The sequence below is a fragment of the Phyllostomus hastatus genome, unplaced genomic scaffold, assembly GCF_019186645.2.
Source record: "Phyllostomus hastatus isolate PE091 unplaced genomic scaffold, TTU_PhHast_1.1 phas_contig_84, whole genome shotgun sequence".
NCBI classification, from domain to species: domain Eukaryota; kingdom Metazoa; phylum Chordata; class Mammalia; order Chiroptera; family Phyllostomidae; genus Phyllostomus; species Phyllostomus hastatus.
This window is the reverse complement of record NW_025333969.1, coordinates 3,588,944-3,607,796: the sequence shown is the minus strand read 5'-3', so window position 1 is coordinate 3,607,796 and position 18,853 is coordinate 3,588,944. Positions and strand designations below refer to the sequence as shown.

Genomic DNA, 18,853 nt, shown 5'->3' with positions numbered 1-18,853 from the left:
AAAGAAAAGTCAAGCAAAAGGAAAGATGGGCATTTCTAAATTCAAAAATTTTCAGATATCCTTGGCAATTGTAATTCTGACATTAAGTATCCATCCATGTTGGTTTGGGAGGGTTGGGAATCAAACTGAAGTGAGTGTGCATCTTTTTCTTTCTTTTAAATCAGCTTTATTAAAATATAAAGCATGCACCACACAACTCACTGTTTAAAGTATACAATGCAATCGCTTTTAGTATATTCACAAAATTGTACTTTCATCATCACAATCCATTTTAGAATATTTTCATTACCTCAAAAAGAAAGCTCTTACCTATTATTCCCCAAAATTCCATTTCTCCCACCTCTGAGCTATTACTAATCTGCCTTCTGTAGAGTGTTCATCTTTAAATCCAGAGCAATTTCATATTGTTACTTTTTTGTTCTTAATAATTGAAAATTGCATGTAGTATTTAATTAATTTGGATGATTAAATATGTAAATAATGAATCACTTATTAGTCAAATGTTAGATCTGACACTTCATAGCCTATTTCATCCTGTTTCCTAAATCACTTAGCATGTCAGATTACAGTCCCACACCCAGAAAAGCTAGATTCAGAGCCTCTCCTTTCTCCTCCTTCACATTTTGTTCTGTCTACTTCTCCTTTGGTTCCCTTAGTACTTTTTGCTAAGGACCAGTCCTGTGCTTCTACTCCCCAGAATCACAGCAGGTTTTAGTTGAACTGAAACTGACTCTTAAAATAAACTTAGAGGGGAGAAAATTGTGGCAAAGTAGGTGAAAGCTGAGCCCACTTGCTCTCACCCTTAACTCAAATTCTTGGTTGATCTTCTTCTGACAAATTACCTGAACAATCAATGGAACCTTAGCTGATGTGAAGTTTGGAAGCCAAGGAGTAGAGAAGACACTTTACAATGGGTGATGAGGAGATGTTAGAGGTTGAAGGGGAAATACTCCATGCATGGCACCTGCAGCCTCAGAGATACTAGTCAGAAATCACAGCTTTGTTAGTTCCCTCCCCTCCCAGGGCAGGAAACACCAGAACTGGGTCAGAAGTGACTTGAGAGAATATAGAAAGTTGGGGAGATACAAGCTACACCCATGGCAAGAAGCACATCCATAGCTGCAGCACCAAATGCCAATCAGAAGAGTGCCACAGGGAGAGAAACTCTATCTTCCAAAAGGATCAGAGGCTGCACCAGGGTCAGGCAGAGGCAGGTGGCAGACAACAGTGACGGTGAAAGACTTTTGGCTTTTTGGAGATGCGGTGTCAGTGGAGAATCAGACAAAGACTTGGTACTGCAGTGGGTGGGCCACAGTGAGACTTTTTAAAAGGGGAGCTGAAGTATGTTTAACATAGGGACCCTGAGCATAGCTGCCCTGCCAGCAAAGGGAAAAGACTGCAAGTTCAGCTTGCTCCCACCGAATATAGCTGGGCAGAGAGATCAGAAAGGTATACAGCAAGGGGATTTCTGGACCCCAGCCCAGCACTGCTAGCAAGTTGAAGGCTGAGCAGATTGGAGAGTTTGGGACTATGTCTGCTATGAGGACAGTGGGCTGGGAACTGAATGAGCAGGAATTGAACACCTGAGATTATTTACAACCAGACAGAACCACCTTCCCCAGCAGAGTTCAAACCTCTGGGAAGGGAAGGAGGTACCGAGCTCCCACCTCCTGCAGGATTGTAAGCACCTCATCCAACAAGGAAGCTCTGCAAAACAGGTAGGACAGGGTCAAGAACTCCCTACAGTGTGCATATCTGCAGGAGAAAGACAGGAAGAGATATGCCAAAAGCCCCATTTTGTGCCTTTCTCAGACAAAATGAAATGGTTCCTGGAATGGTTCCACTGAAACCAGCAATGCAGAGGGATCAGAAATCTGTGCATCAAGGGGGAGTCAGGGCCCCATTGAGCCTCATCTCACACAGAGAACTGTCATCAGCACCAAGCAGGAAAGAGCTGACCCTCTTATACAGTTTGGCCTCTCCCTTGAAATGGACAGCTAGTTCATCAGAAACTATACATTATTGGAAATAAGATGGGACATTCCAAAATGGGTGGTGCAGGGGCTGGGTAACACAACCACAATTTTCCCAGAAGACTGAACAATGCCTCCCAGGAGAGACCCAGAGATCCTCTCTCTTGATGACAATAGAAGCCCCCCTCTAGATTCAGGTGAAAGTGATAAATGCAGTGCAGCCAGAAGTTAGATGACCCATCCCTGGACCTTGAGCTGATAAAAAGCCAGAGGTGTATCCAGAAGAAGATAGAAGGCAAACACCAAACTCTGCTGAGATGAATTCCACCACATTCTTCTTCAGCATTTGCTTTATTTTTTTCTCTCACATAGCCTTTCAACATTTCTTTTTATTTGAATTGTATTCTAACTAAAACTATTTTGTCTTTTTTCATTCGTTCTATTTATATCTTCATATTTTTATTTTAAATCTCACATTGTACACTTCCCTTATCTTACTTCATTTTCCTACATTATGCCCTTTCTTATTTTTGTTTTAATTTCCCCCCTTCTATACCTTTTTTACTATTCTTTCTTCTTATTATATCTCCTCCCTCTGTCCTCTCAAAATCATTTTTCTTTCCTTTAGTCAGCTCACATTCTTTTTTACTTTCTTACAATATTATTTTCTTGCCACCTTTATTAGTTGTTGCTTGTTTGGCATGGATATTGTAGTTATTGCTGCATTCTTTCAATTGTGTTCCTATTTGTTTACAATTATTTTTTTTTAAATTTCAAATCCCATAGGTTACTATCCTTCTGTCTTACAATTCTTTGCTTTCCTCCTGGCCTTGCTTATTTGAGGTTGGAATTTTATACTTTCCTTCTCTTAGCTTGGATTCCATTCCTTACTCTTCTTATTTCTCCTCCCTCTACCTTATCAAAATCATTTTTCTTTACTGTAGTCATATCATATTCTCTTTTCTCTTTCATGTAATAGTCTTATTTTTTTCTACCTTTATAAATCTTTGCACATTTATCATTGTTACTGAACCTGTTGTGGTTTTTCTTCAATTTTGTTCCTACTGGTTAAATTTATTCCTTTTTTAATTTTCATTTAAAACCTCATATCACACTCTTTTCTTACTCTATTTTGCCATTTCCCTTCCCTTTTTCATTTATGTTTTAAATTCTATTTCTCCCTTTCTTCACCTTGTTTCTATTCCTTAATCTTCTTATTTCTCCTCCCTCTTCCCTCTCAAAACCATATTTTTCTCCTTTAGTCATTTCATATTCTTTATTTCTATCTTATAATACTTTTAATCTCTTTCAACCAGTATTAGTCTTTTCTCAGTTACTCTTGATATTGTAGATATGATAGGGTGGTATTTTTGCTGGTGTAGGTTTGGTTTTCTGGTTAGTTTTGGTCTTTCCTGCCAGCAACTGTATAATAGCATACACAATATGGTGGGGTTGGTGACTATCAGTCAGTCACCCTGAAGGGAGAACCCACCAATGAATGAGCCATCAACAAAGCTACAACTAGAGGGCCTACATAAACTGAATAAAGGACATCCCTAGATCCAAATCAGGTGACCACAGAGACTGCACCACTGAGTCCCACAAAACTCCTACCACAGAAATTCACCCGTAAAGACAGGCAGTCAAATCAGAGCAGTATGAGATGTAGAAGCAAACAAACAGAGTCACCAAAAATGAGGAAACAAAGAAACAACCCCCAATTGAAAGGAAAGGAGGAATCCCCAGAAAAAGATTTAAATGCATTTGAGGCAAGCAATCTATCAGACATAGAGTTCAAAATAATGGTTATAAGGATGCTCAGGGAACTCACCTGTAAGTGGAACCTAATCAACAACACAAACAAGCAAGCAAAATATAACCATTGACATTGAAACTAAGAATAAACTGATGGTAACCAGAGGGGAGGTTGGAGGGGACAATAGGTAGAAAAGGGGCAAGAGTTGCCCAGAAACATATATAAAGGACACATGGGCAAATCCAAAAGGGGATAGGATCGGGGGTGGGAGGTGGAGATGGCTGGAGTAGCAGGAAGTGGGGTAGGAAAATAAAGACAACTGTACTTGAACAACAATAAAAAACAGGAAAATAATAAATAGTGGTTAACTGTTAAAATAAAAAAGGAACTCAGTGAGAACTGTAAGGAACTTTATGGGACCTACTAGGAACTTAGTGGGAACTGTAGAAACACGAAAAAATACATATAAACTATTAATAAGAACCAAAAAGAAATGAAGAACACAATAACAGGAATAAAAGTTACACTAGAAATAATTAAATGCAGGCTGGATGAAACAAAGGACCAAATCAGCAAGCTGGAAGACAAGTAGGAGAAAACACACAGTTATAGCAACAGAACAAAAACAACAACAAAAAAGACAAAAAAACAAGGATAGATTAAGGGAGCTTCAGGACAACATGAAACGTAACAACATTCACTCCACAGTAATATCAGAAGGAGAAGAAAAGGAGTAAAGGATAAAAATAATAATGACAGAAAATTTTCCTAACTTGGTGAGGGAAAATGTCATGCACATTCAGGAAGCAAGGAGGGTCACAATCAAGATCAACCAAGAAAGTCTCACTCCAAACTATATAATAATTAAAATGGCAAAATTTAAAGACAATGAGAGAATCTTAAAAGCAGCATGGAATAAACAGATAGTAACATACAAGGATCTCTGATAAGGTTATCAGCTGATTTCTCAACAGAAACACTACAGCCAGAAGGATTTGGTAGTAGATATTCCAAATAATGAAAATCAAGGACCTACACCCAAGAACACTCTATGAAACAAGGTTGTTATTTAAAATGGAAGGTGAAATAAAGAGTTTCCCAGACAAAAGAAGTCTAAAATGGTACATGTCCACTAAGACAAAACTGCAAGTGATGCTAAAGTGACAACTTTAAAAAGAAGAAACAGAGGTGGGACATGTACAAAGGGAAAAATTGCAGTGAACAAGCGTGTATCAATAGTAATCTTAAATGTAAATGGATTTATGCTACAGTCAAATTCCATAGGGTAGATGAGTGGTTAAGAAAACATGACCTGTATATATGCTGCCTACCAGAGACCCACCTCAGAACAAAAGATCTACACAGGCTGAAAGTGAAGGGTTGGAGAAAAAGAAAAACATTACAAGCAAATGGAAATGTAAAAAGGATGAGGTAGCAATAGTTATATCAGCCAAAATCAATTTCAAAACTAAGGCCATAACAAGAGACAAATAAAATCACTACATAATACTTAACATAGTGGTCCAACAAGAGGATCTAACCTTTGTAAACATACATGCACACTCCACAGGAGTACCTAAATACACAAGGAAAATCTTGGGGGAATTTGAGAAGGAGATCAACAGCAATAGAGTTATCATAGCATATTTTAACACTACAATGTCAACAATGGATAGATCCCCCAAACAAAGAATCAATGAAAATATTGTGGCATTGAACAACACTCAAGAACAAATGGACTTGATTAATGTTTACAGAACATTTCACTCCAAAGAAGCAAAGTATACATTCTTTTCAGACACACATGGATCATTTTTAATGATAAACCATGCAAAATAAGCCTTAAATTCAAGGAAATTGATATCATATTAAGCATCTTTTCAGATCACAATGGATTGAAACTAGAAACCAACCTCAAACAAAAAGCTGGAAAACATTCAAATACATGGAGACTGAATAACTTGTTATTAAATATTGAATGGGCTAACAATGAGATCAAGAAAGAAATAAAAAAGCATCTGGAAACAAGTGAAAATGAACACAAAACAACCTAAATCCTATGGGACACAGTGAAAACAGTCTTTGAAACAGTAGTTCATTTCAACACAGGACTACCTAAAGAAGACAGAAAAATCTCAAATAAATAATCTAGCCTTACATCTAAAAGGACTAGAAGAACAACACCAAAAGAAGCCCAGAGCAAGTAGAAGAGAGGAAATATCAAGATCAGAGAAGATTTAAAAGATATAGAAACTATAATAATAATCTAAAAACCAATGAATCCAGGATATTATTCTTTGAAAAGATAAACAAAATTGACAAATCTTTACCAAGATTCAGCAAGAAAAAGAGAGAAAACCCAAATAAATAAAATCAGAAATGAAGGAGGAGAATGAACCATTTACACCCCAGAAAAACAATAGATTGTAGGAAATTACTATGTACATCTACATGGTAAGAAACTGGACAACCTAGGTAAAATGGACAAATTTCTGGAAACACACAGTATCCCAAAACTGAATCAAGAGGAAGCAGAAAACCTGAAAAAGACTAATAACAACCAGCAAAACTGAAGCAGTAATCAAAAAACTCCTGGCACTGGATGCTTCACAGGTAAATTTTACCAAACACTCATACAAGAACTAACAACTACCCTTCTCAAACTATTCCAAAAAATATCAAGAACAAGGGATACTCCAAAAGTTTTTGTACAAGTTCAGTATTATCCTAATTCCAAAACCAGGTAAAAACACACAAAATATCACAGGCTAATATCTCTGATGAATATAGATGCTAAAATCCTCAACAAAATATTGGAAATATTTAGAAATCTGGATCAATACATTAAACAGATCATGTACCATATTCAAATGGGATATATACCAGAGATGCAATGCTAGTATAACATTCACAAATCAATAAGCATTGCACATCACACAAACATAATGAAAGACAAAAATCACATGATCATATCAATAGATGCTGAAAAAGTATTTGACAAAAAACAGTTCCCATTATGATAAAAACATTCAGCAAAGGGGAAATAGAGAGAGCATACCTCAAGATAATAAGGGCCACATATGAGAAACCTACCACCAACATCATGCCCAATGGGCAAAGACTAAAATAATTTTCCTTAAAATCAACACACTACAAGGGTGCCTAGTTTTACCACTTTTTTTTTTCAGCATAGTACTGGAAGTTCTAGCCATAGCAATCAGACAAGAAAAAGAAATAAAAGGCATCCAAATTGGAAAATAGAAAATAAAACTGTCATTATTCACAGAAGACATGATAGTGTGCATAAAACCCTATAGTCTGTACAAAAAAAAAAAAACAAAAACAAAAACCAAAAAACAAACAAACAAAAAAAGCTACTCTACCTAAAAAGTGAATTTGGCAAACTAGTGCGATACAAAGTCAATATTCAGAAACTAATGGCATTCTTGTACACTAACAATGAAGTATCAGAAAGAGAAACTAAGGGGAAAAAAATCCCATTTTCTATAGCAATAGGGAAAATAAAGTACCCAAGAATAAATTTAACCAAGGATATAAAATATCTGTACTTGAAAAACTATACAACACTAAAGAAAAGAGTTGTGGAAGATACAAGTAAAAGGAAGCATATACTGTGTTAATGGATTAGAATAATTAACATCATTAAAACGTGCATACTACCTAAAACTATCTATATATTCAATGCAATTCTTATTAAAATGTAAATGGCATATTTCACAGATTTATAACAAATATTCAAAAATTATTTGGAGCCTTTTATGGCTCCAAATAACCTCAGCAATCCTGAGAACAAAGAACGAAGTTGGAAAGATCACAATACCTGATATTAAACTTTATTACAAGGCCACTGTAATCAAGACAGAATGGTAATCACATAAGTACTACACATAGATCAATGGAACACAATAGAGATCTCAGAAACCCATGTCTTTGTAGTCAATTAATATTTGACAAGGGAATACAGCCATACAATAAAAATGTTAGCCTCTATAATAAAAGGTGTTAAGAGAACTGTACCAGTACATGCAAAAAAATGATACTAGACCACCAACATGCACCATACATCAGAATAAATCAAAATGGATAAATGATTTAAATATAAATTGTGATACCATAAAAGTCTTAGCAGAAAACATAGCCAATAATATTTCAGACATATCACATAGCAATATTTTTGCTGATATAATTCTTAGGGCAAAGGAAATAAAGAAAAAACAAACAAATGGGACTGCATCAAATTAAAAAGTTTCTGCATGGCTAAAGAAAAGAGAACTAATTCTATTGGAAAACATATTTGCCAATGATACGTTGGATGAGGATGTAATATTTGAAGTATGTAAAGAACTCATATGACTCAACACCAAAAAGACAAACAACGCAATTAAAAAATGGGCAAAGGGCATGAATGGACCCTTTTCCAAAAAGGACATAGCAATGGCCCATGAGCACATCAACATCAGGAGCCACTAGAGATACAAATTAAAACCACAATGAGATGTCATATCACACCTGTCAGAATGGCTATCATCAATAAATAAACAACAAGTACTGGCAAGGATGTGGAGAAAAGAGAACTCTAGTGCACTGTTGGTGGGAAGACAGACTGGTGCAGCAACTAAGAAATCTAAAGATGGAATTGCCTTATGACCCAGTGATTCCACAGCTGGGAATATATCTTAAGAATCTAGAAACACCAATTCAAAAGAACATACGTTCATAGCAGTTCTATTTACAATAGCTAAGTGTTGGAAACAGCCCAAGGGCATATCAGTAATGACTGGATTAAAAATCTTTAAATGTATACAATGGGATACTACTACCTACCAGAAAGGAAAAAAAAATCCTATATTTTGTGATAGCACAGATGGGACTGAAGATTATTTTGCTAAGTGAAATAAGACAGTCAGTGAAAGACAAATATCATATTACCTCACTTACAATGGGAATCTAATGAACAAAATAAACTAATGAAAAAAATAGAATCAGAAATATGGGAACATGGAACAGACCCATAGCAGTAGGAAAGGAGGAGGGAGAGTGGGAATGGTGGAAGAAAGGGGAAGCTACTAATCAAAGAACATGTATGAATGACTCATGGACATGGACAATTGTAAGGGAACTGACTTTGTGTGAGAGGGGTGGGCTGGGTGGATGGGAGCAAAAGGGAAAAAAATGAAATTGGGGCAACTGTAATAGAATAAACAATAAAAATACTGATTCCCAGGTTAGGTTCCTGAGAATCAGAATAAAGCCTCAAAATCATTCCATATCTTGTGTTTGAGAGCTATAGGAGAACTCTAGATGCTGCAAAATCTCAGGTGTGGTTATTTTTCTTTAAAATTCAAACAGTCCTTTACATTTCCATTCAATTCTTTTACATTTAAACCACAGGAGTTATGGGAATTTTCACATAGCCAAGATTACAGTCAGTACTATTTTAGTTAACACCTTTAACTTGCTAAACATCAGTATCTGTGTATCTGTTACACCCCCAATATAAAGGATAATTGTAAACAGAAAGCTAGCATGGACATGGTGTGTCTTTAGAGCAGCTGCAAACAGTATTTTCAGGCTATTCTCATCATTTTGAACATGCATTTATTGTTCTGTAGAAGGAACAAAATGTTTGTCATAACAACCATGGCAACCCTGAGTGTCTGGCCTATTAGCTGTGATTCGAGGAGCATCTTCAACAGCAGGGAAAGAGTCCTTGGTGGCTGTCACCTAGACAGAGAGTGTGCGTCCATTTAAGATCTTAGGCTGAAAGTCCTGGGCATAGATAATTCTTAATGAGTGCTAACAGTAACAATTCCATTTATTTAATTTCAGGGGAATTAATAAACTAAGGTTTTTACTGTGGGCAAAATTGAGATGTGATTTCTAATGACGAATTTGAAGAAACCTTTATTTTAGCATTAACTCTCCTTTTTTGTTTGTTTTTTTTGGTCAGACTTTTGTTATTTTATTCTTTCCAGGTGGTGAGGTAAATTCCTTGTCATTTTTTTTTGTTTAATCCTCAACATTATTCTTAGTATACATGCATATGATATGAATAATTAGAATAAATGAAGGAAAAATTCTGAAGCATTACTAAGACTAGTTGTAGATTGTTGGAAGTAAAGGAGAAATAAAGTTTGAGAATTTTAATTTCAAAAATAGTAATGGCCTTACAAAAAGTCATAAGCCTTATGTCATACCACCAGCTGTCAAATTGTTACATATACTCTTTATGCAGTAATCTATATAAATGTGACTAATGAGATAGTTTATAAGCTAAAGACATTCTGATAATACAAAATATGTTACATGCCAAAAACATAAAAGTCACTTAGAAGGAACACTTTCACTCATTGAATTCACCAAACAGATTTTTTTCTAACACTTAAAAATAGTATTGCTGCCCTGGCTGGCGTAGCTCAGTGGACTGAGTGCGGGCTGGGAACCAAAGTGTCCCACGTTCGATTCCCAGCCAGGGTACATTACTGGGTTGCAGGCCATAACCCCCAGCAACCGCACATTGATGTTTCTCTCTCTCTCTCTCTCTCTCTCTCTCTCTCTCTCTCTCTCTCTCTCTCTCCCTTCCCTCTCTAAAATAAATAAATAAAATCTTTAAAAAAATAGTATTGCTATTATGTAGCTTATACAACTTTGCTTTTTTTCTTCACTAAAAAAAAAAAGAAGCCTCCTGAGATGGAAAGATGATATGGAAATAAAGTAGGTTCAGGGTAATTTTAGATTTTGTGCAAATGCAAAATCTTCTTCTTAAACCTCCATGTCAGTTTTGAGAAATTGGGGGTATGGATTGGAGATTGTGCACATGGAGCTGAAGAGAAAGCTGAGTGATAAAAATGTACTTGTGGATATGACTCCTCAAATGCCTCCTCCTATTGCCTTTCCTGCTTATTCATTTACTAGGTTTTTACAATAGAAATCTTTGTTTGTTTGTTTGTTTGTTTGTTTGTTTAAGTAGTCTCAAATAGCTATAGTTGAATCCTAAATGCCAGGTATTCTAAACTTCTGGACCTCAGGTTCCTCAAGTATATTATGAGAATTATGCTGTTTACTTCACAAAGTATTATGATCTATGTATTAAGATCGGCTAACCCTGCAGTATCAATAGGTTCCAGTGTGCAATGGCTTAAACACAACAGTTTGGACTTTGTTCTCATTCATGTTATAGTTTAAGCAGGTGTTCAAGCAGGGAGATGCTTCTATCCATACTGATGCAAGATTGCAGGATCATTCCATTCTGTGGTTATGCCATCAGCTAGGACCCTGTTGTCAACTGCATCCATCAGAAGTCGAAGGGAAAGCAGACAGCAAAGAGACCTGATGGCCTGTATGTGGCACACCTTTTTCTTCTTTTTTTAAGAATTAATTTTATTGGAGTGACATTGATTCATTTGATCATATATGTTTCAGGTGTACATTTCCATGACACATGACCTGTGTATTGCATTGTGTGCCTACCACCTAAAATCAAGTCATCTTTCACCACTATATACTTGTCTCCCTTTACCTTTTACTGCCCCTACCCCTTCCCTCCAGTAACCACCATGCTGTTGTCTGTTTGTGTATATGAGATTAAGTTTATACCCCACATATAAGTAAAATAATATGGGTCTTAGTTATGGGTCTTAGTTTTTTCTCACTGATTTATTTCATTTAGCATAATATTTTCAAGATCCATTTATGTCATCCCAAATGGCAGTGTTTCATCTTTTCTTATGGCTGGGTAGTATTCCATTAATATGCCATTGTATATATGTACCACAACTTTACTCACTCTTCTTCTTTTTTTTAAATTTTGTTATTGTTGTCCAAGTACAGTTGTCTCCATTTTACCCCCACCACTCCCCCACCCCAGCAATTCCCAATTGGTACCCTTGATCCTACCCCAAGGATCTTTGGTTTTGTCCATGTGTCCTTTATAGATGTTCCCAAAAACCCTTCCCCCTTCACTCTTCTATTGTTTGTTTTATGAAAACACTTTGGTTGTCTTCAACCAAAACAAAAGGTCACAAATCTATAAGAAAGATCATCAGCAAACTTACAGCATAAACAGGGATAATTTTTAACAACAAAACATAAAAGGGGAGGGGAAAATTCTCAGTTTGTAAAGGAGGATAGAGATTAGATTCATTGAAAAGACAAAAGACTACTGCATATATGAAACTTTCTTTTTCATAAACATAATGATAACCACACCCAAAAATTTCAAAACTGAAGCATATAACAGAAAAAGAGGAAACAGAAGAAGTAAAAAATACCACTAAACAAAAACAACAGACAGAAACACAAAATTAAAGAGCCAGTGGAGCCACAGATGTACCAGAAAACAAAAGATAAAATGGCTATAGAAATTTCTCATACATCAATAACTACCGTAAATGTAAATGAACTGGATTCACCAATAAGGAGCCACAGAGTGGCACATCTTTTTCCAACTCACATTTTTTTCAGAGAGAACCTGTCTATGTAACCATATCTCTAATTGTTGGAGTGCTTAAACATGAAATTAAGGCATACACACTGCAGTCCTACTACTACAAAAGAGGAAATAATAGATATTGGTTAATTTCAGTGATATCTGCCACTGCATTCATGTCCTATAAAATACTCAATACCTACAACAGGTATTGAGCACATTCTTTCTATTTCTTTCCCTGGATTTGAATCTTTTCAGGGAAGTGAAAAACATTTTATCAAAGCAAAATGATCAATAGTACTAACTATTTATTGAGAGAAAACCAATGTATAATTGTAGGATAACTTTTATGGTCAGAATAGGGTCTGCCTCATGCTCTCCATCTCTTTTGTCCACATGTCCACTCCCATAAGATGAGAGGCTCTCTCTGCAGTAGGGAGCTGGGACACAAGAGTTCTTAGTTATCAAGGAGAAGTCCAATTGACTCCTCCAAAGACAGCACAAAAGTAGACTGTGGCATCACTAAAATGGTTTTAAATTACATAGCTTGAAATAAAATGGAATTTAATTGCTGATCCCCTCTAAATAGTCAGTTAATTCCTGGACCTGATGCCCAGTTTCAGGGCCTTCGGGGCCTGTTTTCATCCCATCCCTACTCATGGCACCAGAAATTTTGCGGCAGCTCCAGCTGAAGGTCCAGAAATTTTGTGAACTCTGTGATCAATACAAATTAATGTTAAATTGTTTATTCCTATGTGAGAAAAAGACAGAAGAGTAGACCATGAGTCATCCGACTAAGTAAGAGCTAATGTTGATCTCCTGCAAAGTTCCAGTGTGTCAAATATCGAAATTCTAAGCCCAAAGGCTTTTGTTACATATTGGAATGTCCCTGTGCATCAAGTACATTGAATCACACGCAGACCCAGAAATGTGGCATTTTTTTCACTTCTCTCTGAGATTTGCATATGTTGTTACTTTGACCCTAGTTGATCTCTCATGTTTTCTTGATTCTACCTTGTCTGTCTGTAAAATAGACATACTTGTTTCAGGTTTTAGCTCCATCATCATTGTATTTAGGTATTCTTAATCACCTACTGAGTCATTCTGTCTTCTGTGCTCCTATTGTACCTTCTGTATACCTCTTGTAACACTTCCTTACATATCACTTTACACATTTTTTGTATGTCTCTTTCTTCAGCACCCAGCATGCTTTTGGTACTCAATAAACATCTGTTGAATGAATGATGAATGAATACTAACCTCTCAAAGGCATAGTCAGTGATCTTTCATCTCTGTATCTACAGCAAAATACTGATTTCCAAATAGAACATGTTTGGAGTGAGATGAGCAGAGAAAAGAGAAAAAGGGAGGAAAGAAAAGAAGAAAAGAAAGAAGGAGATATTAATGAGGCAGAGAATAGAAGACATGTTAAAAATTAAGGTTGTAAAAAAATTCACTAGGAATCCAGAGGATGGAAACTGTAATGACTAAGGAAAGAGAAAGAATAATAAAGGAAACAGCATTTGAGATGAATGTTAAACCATGAAAGCAAATTAAATGGAGAGGTTGACAGTTGGACTAAGAAATTACCAGGTGCTTAAGAGCAGAGCCAGAGTATATTTGGGGTAATGACTTCTTAGTTGAACACTGTTTCATTTCTTTTTGGGAATTAAAGTCATGACTGTGTAAGATGTTGCTACAACTCTGATCCTCCCTCAGGAGCTGGTGGTTGGTCCCCAGAGGACTCCAATGCTCAGCAGTGGCTCCAGATGGACCTGGGAAGCAAAGTGGAGATCACAGCAGTGGCTACACAGGGACGATATGGAAGCTCTGACTGGGTGACGAGTTACAGTCTCATGTTCAGTGACACAGGGCACAACTGGAAACAGTACCAGCAAGAAGACAACATCTGGGTAGGACTTGTTTTCTCTTTATATAAATAATACTGAGATGTGATAATGGTGACTAGTGAACTTCTGCTGTTTTCCTGTACCCAGATTGCGGGTAGCTTAATAGCTGATGAGTACTCATTCAGACATACTTAGGCCATATATAAGTCCTATCTTCATCCAGCACGGCTCTAGTTCCTGGGGAAATTAAGAGGCCTGTTGCTAAAGTTCAGTGTTTTCCTGCTTTTCTGGTAACTTGGCTAATTTGCTGACAGGAACTCAGTTCTTTCATCTACAAAAACAGAAGTACACCAGGAAAGTCTGGTTATTAATGAGAATGTATTAATTTACTGAGTATTAATTTATTTATATAGTTATTGGTTTATTATATGCTAGGTACTTCACAGACCTTGTAATGACCCAATTAACTCAGTTATGTGGCTTGACTAAAGTTGCACAATTTGTAAATCTTGGCATGGTAATTTGTAATCTGGTCTAACATTAATGCCAGTGAGTCTAACAGACTTTATCCAAGATTTGGAAACAATGAAAAGGGTTAAAAATATAAAACAAAAATAAAATTTAGAATTAGCCTGTATTTATGAAGAATCTTCAGGTTGGAAGTAAGGAACAGTTTGCTACAATTTAAATAAAAAAACTTCCCTTCCCCACCCCAACCCAAACTCTGGGTAATTCCCCAACCATAAGGTGAGCAAAGAGAGGTGGGGGCAGAGCAAGGGGCACTGGAGAAGGGATGGATACTCATGCAATGAACAAAATGCCTGTTAGTTTATATAACTTTTAATTTAGCAAAAAATTCACTAAAATGTGTATTGTTTTCTAAATATACATAAAATGTGAATAATTGGCAATCGATAGCATAATATTTCTTTTTAATAATCTCCTTAGTTCCTTCCCTTTGTTTGGCACATGTATTTTTTAACTGGGAAAATATATTCTTTATTCATTGTTATTTCTTGTTTGCCTACCCTTCACTATTTTTAATTGAAATAAAGGTATATTAAGGATTAAGATTAGTTATGACAGACTGAATTTGAGCATATTATCTGTCACTAGTAATATTAGATTGTAATGCTCATAGATGACATGTGTTTCTTCATTTTTAAAAATGAACTTTTGAAGACTATTCTACTTTTTTCTTAATTTTGAAGCCCCCATACATTTTTACAGGCTTTAGTTTTTAGTTTGAAATAAGAATTAAGCACACTTTCCATTTTGAGGGACAATTTTAAGGATTTATGTTGAATTTAGAGGGACAAATAGATGTGGGACTATTTATTTTCTTTGGTGTTGTCAATCAGAATTGGCTGTTTTTCATATTGAATTGTGTTTTTGAGATATTTTATCTAATTTCTTAAAACCACAAGTTTCATATTCTTTAGAACCAAATGATCTGCTCTCTATCAGCCTGTGCTCTGTATCAGGATGCAGTTTAAGCACAAACAATTCCTCTGGGCATGTGAACTGTTACCATTAGGTTCATTCCAGTCCTTTGTCTGTATTGGTTTACCTGTGTTTCCAAATAACTGCAAGCCTCTTAAAGAGAGAGACCTGTCTTGGAGGCCTTTTCAGTCTCTGTGCTTATTGTTGCTGGACACATAGCAAGAACTAATCATTAGATGGTTGTTTAAAGAACTGCAGAATTACTAGGACTTCTAGAGTTGGAGGGGAGGAGACTATTTTCATCTCTTACCCTCATAACAGCCCAGCCTACAGCCTTCACATTTCTGGGGATGCAAAGACGCTGGGTGGACCGAAAAGAAAAGGCAGGAAACCATGTGTGTAGCAAGGTGGTAATTCCAGATATGGCTTTTCCAGAGACACTTAAAATGTTGCAGAACACTTAGGAGAGGTAGTAGCTTCAGGGTCAATCTGTCAGGTGCAACCAGTGGGAGGGGAAGCGACTTGTGGAGGGATCATCACAAATTCTAATTGAAAGAATCAAATACAATAACATTGGGCACAAACACCATGATATGTTATACTCAGTAACCAGACTCAAATTTGAAAAAATGTACATCCAAATATATAAATATTGAGAAAACTAACAGCTACTGAACACCAATTACACATGGTATGTGTGTATAAACAAACATATATAATATTATATATGTATATGTAAGCAAACATATATGTGATATTATATATACATATATGTGAATGTGTGTGTGTATAATATTCTTATAAAGTCTGAAGATTCTGTATTAACATCTCCATAAATGAGAGCCTGGAGACTCATAGTGACCCATCCAAGAACCAGAAACTGGTAGAGCCAGAATACAAAATGTGGACATAGTCCTAAGTATACCTGATTGTAAAATTGTACTTTTACTTCTCCTTCACTACACATGATTTAAAAAAAAATTCAGTTAATTTACTTTTTCTATAAGTGTAAACTTTGTTTGAGCCTCTCTGTAAGAATATTAAACCCCAGCATTTAATTCACATATTGCTAAAATTAAAAAAAAAGGAAAAAAGGAGCAATTATATCTAAATATATTCCTCTATATTATAAATAATGCTCAAACTCTTTAAAGCTGTTTAGGCATCAGGAACACCCTTCAGACTCAGACTATTTCACCAAACACTTCACAGACACATGTAATATCTAAATTGTGTATACTGTCCATTGTATTTCTACTAGATTGCTGTATAGATTTCCTTGAGAGTTTTACTTTTACTATTTATTTTAAATTTAAAATTAGAAGTAATACTGGAGTCATCAGAGTTAAGCCTGTAAGCCTTTTTAAATAAAACTCTCCAAGTTGTTTTTAATTGCAGAAAAATATCAAAACCTAAAAATATTAATGATAATATTGACTTAATTAATGATTAAGTATCAAAGATACTTAAGATTCTCTGTAGCAAAGATATGGAGAATTTCTTGAATGAAACTCTCACATGGTCTTTTAAAGATCCTGAGTTTTTAGATGATATAGAGTTTAAAATGCTTTTTAAAGTTGATTTACCAAACAATACCACTTCAGTACATGCCATGGATAGTATATCAATTTATCAGGGCTTGAAAGGTGTATTTTATTTTACAAAGTTCACATCACAACAAGAATTCTGAACATATACCTGCTCAATGTGCAGTAACAAATATTCGTTCCCCCAAAATCCAATTTTCAGTGTTTCTGCTCTGGCACTAAAGGAGATGTTCATGAGTGAGGCCACCAAGCAGCCACTTAACAATGTCTCATGATTTACAAACAGGCCACAGCTTTCACTTTGCTAAATACTTAGGTGTGAAGGTGTTTCAATGACAAACTTAGTAAGGGTTTTAGAATCTTAGCAGATCCAAAATATCTTCATCATTGATTTATAGACAATATTAAGATTCTAATTTTGAGAACAGGCTGACAGTGACCAGAGGGGAGAGGGGAGGGAATTTCAGGGGAAAAGGGGAAGGGTTTGCAGGACCAAGTATAAAGGACACATGGACAAAAACAAGGGGTGGTGGAAACAGGAGGGAGGTGGGGAGAACTGGGGGTGTGGGCTGGGATGGGGGTAAAGGGCAGAAAGCTGTTCTTGAACAACAATTAACATTAAATTAAATTAAAAAAACTCTGATAGGATGGACAAAAAATTATTCTAACTCTGAACATCACTATTAGCTGATATTTGGTAAAGTGGATGAAATTTGGAAAAAAAAGAAACTCTAATTCTCTAACTAAATCCACCCAGAATAGGGTCCTTTGTCATTTTGAAAAATACGACAGGAGAAACCCTTACTGCCCTTGTTGTGTCTAGAGTCCTTTTTGAGAGTGTTCAAACATTTGATCAATCCAACTGTTTTTCACATACTACTAAGAAGTGTTCTAAAAATGCATTTTTTCTCTATATGCATCGGCACTACCATTTACTTTCTGGTACTATCTTTTATTATCCTTTTTAATTTTATTTTCCTTTATTTAACAGTATGACTTTTCAAAGACTGGTACTTGTGTTTTAATATGTGGTGTCCCTTTTAAAAATTGCCTTATCCATATTACTTCTGGTCTTGTACAAGTTATTCAGGACTCTTTTCTTCTCATATCAGACTAAATATTTCTATGTTTTCAATCAATTATAAAATTTCAGTGACAATTTCAGTTGTATTTCTCTTGAGTTCCTCCTCCCCCATCTCCCTGGGAAAATTAACAGTGGCAAGTTTTTTAGGCATGAACACAAAAGCCTTCTCTAAGAATTTAAATACCCAGTATATTATCTGCTTTGTTCCCAATATCCTCCCTGATGGCAAGTTTTACAACCATTTTGGCTACAACAGAATAGTGGGGTGATGTTTCTAGTCAATGAATTCACAATAATTTAGTAAGGTCTTTTTATGACTGAGCAGGAAGCAACTGCAAGGATTTTCAGTCCACAAGAAAGGATCTCCCAGTAGATGTTCAAGTGTATTTCACTCAAATCAAAGGTAATTTCTAATGACACAGCCCCTGAATCCCATCACTGTTTGCTGTGTTTCTTAAATGTGTGAGATGACATTCATCTCAATAATCTTAACCTCTATGTCCAAGAACTTTACCACAAGAAACCCAGTGTCCGAAACCAAAGAAAAGTCTGCCCTAAGCCCCAGCATCATTTTATATGCATATTGGATACAATATTTACCTTTCCTGACTACTTTTATACATATGTAAAAGTGTTCTAAAATTATTCCTGCCATATAAATCTAAATGTTTCTGACTTGGAGAATTCAATGTCACCTAAAATTTTTGATAATTTTTATAATTCTGCATTTTTATAATATAACAACATAAGA

At 35.7% G+C, this 18,853-nt stretch overlaps 1 protein-coding gene across 1 annotated transcript in view; it reads left to right on the top strand.

The window, feature by feature from the left end:
- The window catches only part of CNTNAP5 (contactin associated protein family member 5), a 958,268-nt gene that overhangs the window by 244,914 nt on the left and 694,501 nt on the right, over window positions 1-18,853 (top strand). The window contains exon 3 of the mRNA XM_045850657.1: window positions 13,898-14,091. Coding sequence (XP_045706613.1) covers window positions 13,898-14,091 — 194 coding nt within the window. The remainder of the gene's footprint in view (window positions 1-13,897; window positions 14,092-18,853) is intronic.